We start from the raw sequence: 12,097 nt of genomic DNA, 5'->3' as shown, positions 1-12,097 counted from the left end.
GGTCGGCGCGTAAGGCTGACAGCATCAGTGCCATCTGTGAGCCGATTGTCTAGAAAATGTGGGAAGCATTGACGTCTCTAAACCATATGGGCCTCCACAACTTGTTACAGGGATAGCTTTACCTCCCCCCCTTAATAAAATATTATCCCTGAAAAGCATAGCTCTTGAGATCTTAAGAATCGGCGAATGACAACTCAGCTCAGATTCAATGCTCCCCGTCTGTTGACTGGCCTGATACATTTGACTCTGTGTGGGCAACTAAGTTCAAACTCACGAACTACATGTAGCCTGACAGTCACTTAGCTGGTAAAGAAATTCCCCGTATTCTATTGGACCCGAAGTGTTACAAGAGCCAGCCATTGGGTCTTCTCTTAACTCCTTTCTTGTACAAAGTAACTTAATTGCGATTACGTTTTTTTCTTCAATTACATAGCGACGGCAGGTTTTCGATAATTTAAATTGTGTCCTATTCCCGGAATTCATAATTTTTAAATGCGAACGTTCGTTGTGGATTATTATGGCGTTTCTTCAAGTATAAAACCCAGAAGAAAGTCAACTTTATATCGGACACCAAGGAGAACCTTTACACGTACGTTTATATTGAAGAATGACGTCTTCGGGGACGTGATGAGGTGTAGATCTAGTGCAAGCCGGCGTTTCGGAGGAACATATCGCTTCCATCTTCAAGGCAGAAAAATCCGCGAGCGAGGAACCAGCGTGAGCAGGTGGCTGCAGGCCGAATCAGTAAAGAGGAGTAGTGGAGCCCAGTACAGGCCACAGTGTGGGTTATCGTTCGGACACGAAGGAAAGACAGATGAAAGTGATTATGTGTGTCAGTGTACATACAGAGGTAGTGTTTGTACAGGCAAGTGGGACCTACACACAGCTACGTGTGTACACATATCTGTGTACCCTTCCGGTCTTCTTTGGTGACAAAACACATTAAGCATTAGGAAATAACAACGCCAGGTTCACTTCTGGACTCAAGAGACCTTCACAGAAGCTGTCTATATGTCCGAAAGAAAGAAAGAAGGTAATAGAGTAAAGTAACAAAGAGACAGTGATAGAAATAATAAAGGAAGACTGTAGGATTTTAAGTTCTCACAGCTGTGGTTATGAACCGTCCTTCTATCTTCTGCGATACAACGCCGTAAATCTTGCTGGCTGCTTCATGCTGGTTTCTTGCTTGGCTTAAGCTTCGAACCTGAAGACGAAGGAGGCATGTTTCTCCGAAACTTTGGTTGCCTTTCAGTGTACTAGAAGGCATTATACTGAAGAAGACAGAACTTTTAATAAAGGTGGAAGTAGAAAGAAAACAGAGAGAAGAGAGGGACGAAAGAGGGAATTCAATGATCTGTTCCTGGTTATTTTGACAGCGCTGTCTGTAGCTCAGATTATTATAGCTTCCAGTAGTAGGATGACTGGTGAATAGCTCCCAGTAGTAGGATGACTGGTGAATAGCTCCCAGTAGTAGGATGACTGGTGAATAGCTCCCAGTAGTAGGATGACTGGTGAATAACTCCTAGTAGTAGGATGACTGGTGAATAGCTTCCAGTAGTAGGATGACTGGTGAATAATGAACTGGAATGGTTGTGGATGTGTAGGCTGCAGTGGCTTAATTTTATCTCTTCTTTTTTTCATTGGCGCTACAGCCATCATTTGGACCTAGGCCTACCTCCATGAAACTCTCCGTTTAACTTCGGTTTACTAGATCTTAGACATACGGTAGGACTCCTAAGGCGGGTGATCGGATCGTCGCAAGGCCTCTACCTGTACAAAAACACAGATAAACGCACACAAAACATCCATGCCCTGAGTGGGATTCGAACCCATGATCCCGGCTTCCGAGCGAGCGAAGACAGTGCATGGCTTAATTTCATCTACTACCCTTATATTTGGATCTGAGTGAGAGGAAATAAATGGGGTTGAAAGCACTCGCACAGCGAGGTGCTTCACAGTTAATTCTCTTTGTTAAATATTGTTAGGGCATCTATATCAAAGAGGACGTGGGGCAGAATGTGTAGCACGCGTGGATACTGCAAGATTTACGCAGGACTACATAGTTTTAGTTCTGAAACCTGATGGGATGAGATAACTTGGAGTTGCATGTGGCAGGAAAATATTAAAATATATCTCGAAGAAATAGGTTTCGTGGGTATGGGTTGAATTAAACTAGTTAAGGATATGGTTCAGGATAGGGCATGTAACTCACATGAGGAGAAAAGGAATGAATGTAGGGTTTGGATGGGAAATCCAGAAGGAATGATTCTACTAGGAAGACGACGTAAGTAAGAGAATAATATTAAGATTTTAAAGATAAAGGATGGTGTGGTATGGACTGGATTTATCTGGCTCAGATTGTGAACACTGGTTCCAAAAATGGTGGAGAAATCTTGACTGCCAGCGTCTGATCCTGTTTCAGGCAGTTGGTTTTCGAACACGTGTTTTCTTGTTCTGTTATGAGTCGAGGTCTTCGAGAGATAAGTGTGTCGGCGATTCTTTCAGGGTTACCAACATGAATTTAGGCACGTGTCGAGAGATAATTTGTACTAAGTTTAGAAGCCAGTGACTTGCTGAAAAGAAGTTTGAGAAAGAGGGAGGTGAAAGAAAGATGTGTTTGAGAACACTAATGATGTATACTATCTTGAATAATAGACCACAGCTTGAAAATCTGATATTTTAGATTTTAATCTGTTTCTCATGCGAGAGAAGGAAATAAAGAGGAAAACCTTAGATTCGGCATCTGTTCCTTCACTCGTTTCAACTAAAGATAACCCTGTGATTACATTACAAAGGCCATGACTATTTTGATAACTCACAGCTGACTGCATGATAGCGTTGTCTTGTTAAAAGTTGTTCGGGCTCTTTGTGTATCCAACATTGGTATAGCTTCACTACACATGCGCAATAGCGTAGCTGCAGTTTCGCGTCTTAGGCGTTTTGATTGCTTGATTATTGGGTTATTTTTGTTTTTACAGCTCTGTACCAGGACACTGGCTATAGGCCCTAAGCAATTTAAATTTATGCTGAATTTCTGGTTTATAAGCTTAGCTTATTTTACTTTATGAGACATATTCTAAATTTTATTTTGAGGTAACGAACATAAAAGAGAGTTTATTGGCCCTTGAGCTTATGTGTTTTACCGATTTCATCCAGGAAATATCGAGTTTTTGCTAGTAATTAATCCTTTGACTTTTCGGTATGAAACTTCAGAGGAACATAAAGAGAAATGGTTTTCATCAGAATTATTACAAAAAATGAAAATTCTTCTAAATGTCGTTTGTGTGTGGTATGAGTTGGCGAGTTTTCCACAAGGGTGACTCTACGCAACCTTGCTCTATATTGACACGCACAGGCATTGACAAGTTGCAACGTGGCCAGGATACGAAAATTTACTACCACATAAACTCCAGTGCTCCCCCGCCCCCTGTGACTACCCCTATACTGTTGTATATTATGTCGCAGAGAAGAGCAAAACAGCTTTCTGGCTATAATGTAGTTGTCATGTTGGATTATATATTGAGGTTGTCATAAACCGATTTACTGCAGAGGAAGAGAAGTGAACCAGCGGCACTAAATCGATTTAATTTTTCTATGAGCGGAGAGCAAAAAGTGCAGCTGTGAAGCAGGGTCCTGCCAGTTGCGAGGATTGGCGCACGCAAACAGGCAGAAGTACAACCGTTAGCAGTCAAAAGTTGCGCTCATGTCATGAGTCAAAATTTTGATATAGAATGACATAACTCTCGAGTAGCACATCTCTTGGGAATCGAGAAATTCCTTGATTCTTTCTTTAACATGCGAAGTATCCAAATATACTGGTACTTGTGATGGGATAAATAAAACTCAGTGACCTGTAGTTCGCAAACTAACCATACCGACCGAGCGACCGCCGCTTGCCAACTTTATCGGATAGAGGGTGTCATGTGGTCAGCGAAAAGGATCCCCACGGCCATTAATCTCGGTTTTCTAGACCGGAGCCTCTATTTCCTTGAAATAGCTCCTCAGTTACCCCCACGAGGCTGAGTGGACTCCGTTCCAGACCCACTACCGGGAATCGAACCCGGTACCTCTGGATCTGTAGCCAGGAACTGATCACTAGACCACAGAGGCAGTCGATGGGATAAATAAAGAACGTGAAACGGTGACTTGAGAACTGACAGGTAAAACATAGAAAGGTAAAGTTTACCCATGCTTAATCAATTAAGATTGATGCCATGAAGACATACAGTATGAGAGAGTGGAGGTATATGTCCACCATTCTTGATGTCGACACTAGACTGAGGTCAGCTTCACGCTCCGGTCGCTTTATCCCGAATGAAGGAGCACCTGGTACCCATTGGATAGGATGCTAGATGGACCCCAAAGCCTGTTTGAACGCTCTGAAGTAGAGAAAATTTCTTGCCCATACCGAGAATCGAACCCCGGCCGTCCAGATCATAGACCATCGCTATACCGACTGAACTATCCCGGGCCGCTTAAGGATTGGCAGGGGAAACGAATTACTCGAAAAAAAAAAACATCCCAATATCACTTTGTGCAACACAGATCCCACATGTTCTGAACTGGGATCTAACACGGGCCGCTGAGTTGGGAACCCGGTAACTGAGATATGGCACGCCGTCTTGGCTTTTATCGAACTCGGAAGATCCTTACCGTCTTCACAGAAACCCCCTCCGGACACCATACTGACTCTCGACAGCCTCATGATATGTTTGCAAGATCTACTTTAATATTATCCTTGCCTATACGCCTAGGTCTCCTGTGTGGCCTTTGTGACCAAAACTTTACATTAATTCATCATATCTGCAGTGCCAGATGATAACATTTGGTGATTAGTATAAACTAAGCAGCTCCTTCAACGTGGTGATTAATCAGCGGTGCTTGAGGTTGCTGTCAGATACTGAGAAGATCACTGCAGCAGTATTAACGTCAGCAGTACTGATGACAACGCGATGATGATAGCCTTGAGAGATTAAAGCAGTAATCCGTTTAAGCAGTGCTGTTCAAGAAAATCGTTTTGTGTGAATGTGAAACTTGGTCTATTGAAGGAAAGCTAGGGCTTGAGGGTGTCTGCAACAAAGTGCTGAGGAGACTATTGTGATGCAAGTCGAGAGGAAGGATATCACAGGAGGCTACATCAAATTGCTTAATAAAAGTCCAGCTGATCCCTCGGCTTTACTTTCATTTCATCAGAGTTCCTATAATATTCTGGTGTATCTTTTGCTAGTCAGTTTGTGAACTAGCCTATAGCTTCCAAAATTCATGAGACATAATTCTAATACTGGCGCTTTGTTTGATTTCCTTAAGTTCTCGGAACTGTTCACGCTTCTGTATTTCGCTTTCCACCAATACGAATCCTCATACAGTGCCATCTTTCTGACTTTGACTTTTGCTTTTTAATTTCATCTTTTACGTCGTTTGTATTTAATCATCTTCAATATTGGAGTCTTTTGTCCTCAACATCTCTTGAAAGTTTCTTACTCCAGAAATGTTCCTTATTTTTTATTTACTTTTTTTTCTTTTTATTGCTCTATAAATGCCCACTTCTTCTTGTGAAATATTTACATTCAAGTTTTTCTTGTATAAGGAGTTACTTTCATTTGTAAACTACGTATATAAAGTATATCTTAGCGTTTCTGTATTACTTACAGGAATGTTATTTCTCCATTTTTATGGTTTGTCGGTTATTCATGGTTTTATTGTGTAGACTAATGATCACTGCCTTTGAAGCTATGCATATCTTCAATTTTCATTTCATTTGTTTCTTTACCCACATCTTTTTCTTTTCAGGGATTCCCATATCTTTTTACAAAGAAATCATAATAATCTTTATAAATCAACAAACAAAAGGTGAACTTTTCGGCTTGTTTTTAATTATAAAATCATAAACAACAGGAGTCTTATGAACATGGCTAACGGACACTCAGCAATTTCTTTGTTGTTGCAGGTACTGTGTGGAATTTGAAGTCCTGAAGGCGTCCAAAGCCTGCCGAAAAGAGCCCAACTTCTCGTCCCTTAGAGAAGGTAAGGGCCATTACTGACCAGCTGTAGAACTGTTACTGACCGGAAAGGGAACGCCTTATATAGTTCCATTGCAGAGGGCTGGTGTATTTGAATGCTGTAATGCCAGTTCTTTACATACTGCATACAAGATTCTTCGTAGTTACTATAGGATTCTGACGATGGTGTATAACACACTGATATGTTGGGTTTTTGGACTTTATCCATCGTCCTGGTTTTTAAGATAACAAAATAAAAACATGACGTTTCGGAAACTGGATCTATTTCCGTCCTCAGATGAAGGAAAACACCTATTCAGTTGGGTCCGTTAGAAAGAGCTAGCCTCAATCACTGGACTTGGTCTAGCTCTTTCTAACGGACCCAACTGAATAGGTGTTTTCCTTCACCTGAGGACGGAAACAGATCCAGTTTCCGAAATGTCGTGTTTTTATTTTGTTATCTTAAAAACCAGGACGATGGATAAAGTCCAAAAACCCAACATATCAGTAAGATTCTTCGTTTAAAACCCACAGAATCTTCCGGCACGGACTCATTTATTATTTGATAAGTAAGCAGCATCACCACGGAACTATATGACTTGTTGGCGGAAAGCACCACTGAAAGAGTTAAGATGGGACGCCAAGTAAAGTCAGATGTATGTAAAGGGAGACTACACACGTAAGCTCTGAGGTTCTCAGAGCGGTGATCATGAAGACATCATCTTTTGGGTACTGCACCGTGTGGTCCTTTGAAAGTCAACCGAAATTTCAGAGGAACACGTCTCGTCTGTTTTCAATGTGGCAAAGTAAAGCAAACAAGAACAAAGCAGGGAGTCTGCTTTGCTTGTTGATTGCTTCTTACACAACTTACATTTCAGCTCACAAGATGGAGGCGACAGATTCCTCCGAACTCTCTGTAGACTTCAGTAGATTACACGGTGTTATATCCCAGAAGATAGAACTGTTCAGACCAAAATAATTTGTAGAGTACTGTTTTCTTGGATTCGAAGTCGTGTAGTCTGGTAAAATTTGCCGACATTTCGACGAAACATAAAGCTTGGTGCTCTCTTGTCTTAACGTCGATGAATCTGTAGCACACAACGTAGCACGGCATTGCCGTCGGGACCTCGACTTTGACATCCCATCTGTTTGTTCACTGGCTTAGCGTCCCGCTTGAGACATCTGTTCGTGACGCAGGCCTAATAAAGTCGAACTTCTGTCGGATTGTCTGATGTCCTGGCTGAGTTTTAACTTCCCCGGAAAGAGATTTTTCTCTTCTCCACAACGTCCAGACCCGCTCTGGGGCACATCCACCCTCTTATGCAATGGGTAAAAGTGGCTGTTTCTTCCGGGGTAAAGCTGCCAGGGCGTAAAGTTGACTATTCACTTCAAACTAATGCTGAGGTTAAGAATGGTGGAGCTATACCTCCACTCCGCCACGTGGTTTCATGGCGTGGTGGTTAATTAATTAAGCCCAAGGATAGTTTTGCCAGTCACAGCGGCCGCGTGGTCTAAGGTATGAAATATCTTAGTCGTGGGTTCGAATCCCACTCAATGCATGGATGTCTGTCTGTATTTATTCTCTGTTTGTATTGTCCTGTGTACTTAGCGGGCTTGTGACGCGTTGATCTTCCCGCCCAAGAAATCTGTAAGATTAATGAAACAGAAGTGAAAGGGTTCATTCCAAATCTATACATACTCGTATTGTTCCCTTGTGATCGTCTTCAACATCGTTCGAATTTTAACCTCGGTATCTGAAACATCTTCATTAAAACCCTAATAATAAATCTACGACTTCCTTACGATTTTCTTGCGTCATGCGTTCTCTACACATATTAATATGTAATTGAGAATTTTCATCTGTCTATCAGTAAATTTCATCCCTGGAACCACTTAACGAATATGGATAAAATTTGGCGTTGAATGCTACAATAAAACTTGTCGGAGACATTTCATTCGGTTCAGTATCGATTCAAATCTAGTCTGGTGTGAAAACGGATTGATGTGCTCTAAATTGGAATGCATTTCTTTACTAAACTGCATGATTTTGGTTGGGGAGGGAAGGGGGCTTTGGGGTTAGTGGTTTAATAACTAGCGTTTACTATTTCATGTTTTTGTTCAAAGGTGAGCGAGTGTGCGTGAGGTGTGAAACGCAAGCGCTACGTAAGAACCTAGGGTATCGATGTGCGGGCCACGGAGTGGAGGACAGGGCGACACGCTGGACCGCACTGTCGGCCCCACACTGTCACGGAAAGTGGATCCGACTAGACGCTGGTAGCAGTGTTCACGACGCGTCGTGTCCTACGTGCAAGAAGGGACCCGACTACATCTTCGTGTGAAATAAAGACATTAATTATACGATTGGTTCCCCAAAAGTTTCTCTTTTATCGGAAAGAGAAACGGCATGGATGAATGAGATAAGAAGAAAAAATTAAAAATAAATAAATATTGAGAATGTGAGATTTTATATCAGTAATCATAGGCCAGTTATGTGCAAAGCATCATATTAAAATTTGAAGGAAAAAACCATTTATATAACTAATCGTAAATTAAATTACACGCGGAAATGGATCAGTAATTCTCCTTTAACCCTTCAAAGACCGACTTTCTTTTAAGTAATATATAAAAATTCAGCTTGTACCTCATACACAACACATTACGTTTCAGCCGCAAAAATTAACTGCTAACCTTTAGGGGAACAATCGCTGTTTATTCTGAGAATCGTACGAAACACTATGTGGGCAGAATACAATTTTAGTATATTAAAACAGTGGTATATATAGAACCACTAGGGCTTTGAAGGGTTAATAGAAAATTAATTTATAAACAAGAATTGCAAAAATCTGACAATTGATCTACAGAAAGACATATATTTTAGTTACAAGTTAACTGATATTCTATTCTAATCTGCAATAAAATGTTTCGTTTTTCTTTCACATGGTAAAGTCAGGAAGGCTGAAATAAACTTAATGTTGTGGAAAGAATAATTTTCCTTTTGAACAAACTGGAACACAGAAATTGTATTGAATTGTTAACAATGACATGTATCAGTAATGACCACATAACTTCAAATATTTAGTCCACCATCACCATCCTCCTCCTCCTCCTCATCATCATCATCATCGCCATCATGGTTGATCGACTTAATGTTAGTTTTGTGAGGCGAAGTATCTATTCCGCCATGATTTTTTCATCATTATGTTTAAGTTCAAGAGATTCTGTACCCAGTCACTGTCATATCGTTGACGATACGGTCAACTTCATCTACCCTGAACAGTTGCGAAGTAAATAAAGTCTCAGTCAGTCTCACCTTTGAAGCTATGTATAAGAAGTAATGCTATTGTAATTACTCTTTTGAACATTAAACTAAAGTGCATCTCTACCCTTAATTTTTCGTGATGATCCAATCAATATAGATCTATTAATTTCATGAATGAAATATCATATTGCATTTAATTACAAATCATTTCATAATTTAAACCTAGTGTTCTTAAACAAATTATATATTTCATGACTGCCATTTAGAGGTCAGTTTTACAATGAACTGATGAGTTTGGAAAACAGACAATTGATATTATTTATAAAAGGGTCCAAAACCTGAAATTATTTAGAAATGTTTTGTAATCTTTAATTTCCGTATAACTGTTACGTTTATATACGACTTTATTATAAAAATGTAACGTTTTAAATGTGGAAATAATATTCAACTTTATTATACGATGTTTTCATATTAAGTTTTTTTTTGTAAATATTACTAACAAATACAAAATGTCATTGCATTTTGTAGTACCATGATATTAATTTCATTGCATGTTAGTTAATAATTGTCATAGTTTTTAATACACTTAAATATTACTTAATAATGCTTTATGCAGTGTTAATGCCAGCACAAGGTCTCAGTGATGCAATGCTAGCCCAAGAAGAGAGACATTCACTTGTTGCGCACACTCATACCCAGTTTTACTGAATCAGTTAGCTTTGTTCTTGTTGGGATAATAACATATGGGGGGAATGACACAATTACCCATAGTGAACACGTTTCAGAGCAGGTGACGTCACTTCCCCTCTTTGTGGGTATGTTTTGGTGTTCCAAGATAGGTTTAGTCATCATGTCAGACAGATTTAAAGTGAAGGAGCCATTTTGTAAGGCGATATGAAACCTTGCGAACTGACTTGAGGAGAAATATACATACTTCCGGTATAAAATGACAAAAATAATTATGCTTTTTACTTGAAAACTAAAAAAATTGAGTTTATAACTTGCTGATTATATTGAATTGTGAAATTCGTTAAAACATATATAAACTAGTGTACGATGTTAAGTCGAATTTAATTTGTATTTCATTGTTCAGTCTGTTAGTTAATTAATAGTAATATTTGTTATTCACTGTTTCTTTCATGAGAATATGCTATGATCCCCCTTGTTTTTTTTTCAATATGGTCAACGTGAGTCATTAGAAACTACATATTCCGCTTGGCTATAAACAAGAATGGGAAGATTAAAACATGAATCAGCTTCTTCAGTCCAAAGAGTTGGAAAAAGCATTGTGAACAGAAATTTCTAAGACGGATTCTCAATGTGCTAAGAGCTCAACACGCATACTCATTTCATATGTCCTTAAAAAAACTGTCCTCATCAATGATAAAATACGTGTTATTACATCATTTTTAAAAGACATTTGAGTTTTAAAATAATGTATTAGAGGGGCCTATCTAACATATATAATCCTGAGCCATCACAACAAACATGACAGTTTCATTTTAATTTAAGAGCTGATAATAAACTATTGATAAAAAGAAGGAAAATCGTTACAATAATAGTAGTTTAGTAACAATAATATTTAATGTCTATCAATATATTTTTAAATATAGAAGTTTTTGGAGGAAAATACTCAGTAATACATAAGTTCTTATTACAAGTTCAAAGAAAACAAATAAGATTAATTATAAGGCAGAAAACTTTGCACTTTCTGACTACTTTCTTCTCCCAGAATTATGTGGGGAGGACGGACATTGAAAGTACTCATAGTAGAGATAAACTTTCCATCTGCTTACACAGCACATTTGTAGCATATCATTTTCTAAATACAAATAATCCTCCATGACAACCCCTTTGCATATCATATTTCTTCATTTTGTAAAATATGACCCGTCAATAACAGTACTAAAAATACTGTGATGAAAATAGCAAATAAAATTATATTGAAGCAAATCAGAGTTCGAGTTTCTTTAATAACCTCATCCTATAACAGCAGCCCGCAACGTTCATTATGGGCATATGTGATCCTGAGATCAGCTCCACGTGAATCTTTCGTAATTAACCTTTCCTGATTTTGGATTTCATAAAGGATTTACACCATTTTGTTTGTAAAGTCTGACCCTTTAGCAATGTCCCATATATAAAACAAAAAACAACTCCGTGGACTGTAGTCCACAAGCGAACTATACCGACCGAGCGACTGCCGCTTGTCGGAGAAGTTAGTGCCAACTTTTGCGGATAAAGGGTGTCACGTGGTCAGCGCAAGGGATCCCCACGGTCTTTAATCTCGATTTTCTAGACCGGACCCGCTATTTCCTTGAAATAGCTCTTCAATTATTTTCACGAGGCTGAGCGGACCCCGTTCCGGACCCACTAATTATCAGAAAATCTGCTAGCGCCGGGAATCAAACCAGGGACCTCTGGATCTGTAGCCAGGATCTCTGACCACTAGACCACATTAGCATTGCTAATAGAAAACGCAGTATATGGATTTGCTTTAGACTGGAAAACGAGTTCAGTTCCCACTGGTACATTCATACCGGTTCTGCATTGTACCCTGACGCATCCAATGGATACCAGTGTCTCTTTCGCTAAAGATAAAGCACCCGGGCCCTATACCCGGCTATTCATATCCAACTCATATCTGGGTTCAATATTCGTAAGCAATACACCCATATCTCATAAGCCTTCGCGGCGTGTTGCTTAAGTAAGGACATACAGCATACCATCGAAAAATATTCGAGCGACTCAGACAGTCACTATCGTACACACGTTTATTCATTTCGTACGCTTCTCCGGCTGTCTTGCCTAACTTCAAACAAAATTTGATGTTGGCTCT

General features: G+C 39.5%; 1 protein-coding gene across 1 annotated transcript in view; it reads left to right on the top strand.

Annotated features, from left to right (window-relative positions):
• The window catches only part of LOC111868746 (somatomedin-B and thrombospondin type-1 domain-containing protein), a 200,146-nt gene extending 188,935 nt beyond the window's left edge, over window positions 1-11,211 (top strand). Inside the window, exons 4-5 of the mRNA XM_023859683.2 lie at window positions 5,948-6,024; window positions 8,124-11,211. Of these exons, the coding sequence (XP_023715451.1) occupies window positions 5,948-6,024; window positions 8,124-8,338 (292 nt within the window). The 3' untranslated portion in view covers window positions 8,339-11,211. The remainder of the gene's footprint in view (window positions 1-5,947; window positions 6,025-8,123) is intronic.
• Window positions 11,212-12,097: the final 886 nt, after the last annotated feature.

The sequence above is a fragment of the Cryptotermes secundus genome, unplaced genomic scaffold (genome assembly GCF_002891405.2).
Source record: "Cryptotermes secundus unplaced genomic scaffold, Csec_1.0 scaffold13, whole genome shotgun sequence".
NCBI lineage: Eukaryota > Metazoa > Arthropoda > Insecta > Blattodea > Kalotermitidae > Cryptotermes > Cryptotermes secundus.
The sequence above is the reverse complement of the archived record's forward strand: the minus strand, read 5'-3'. Positions and strand labels throughout refer to the sequence as shown.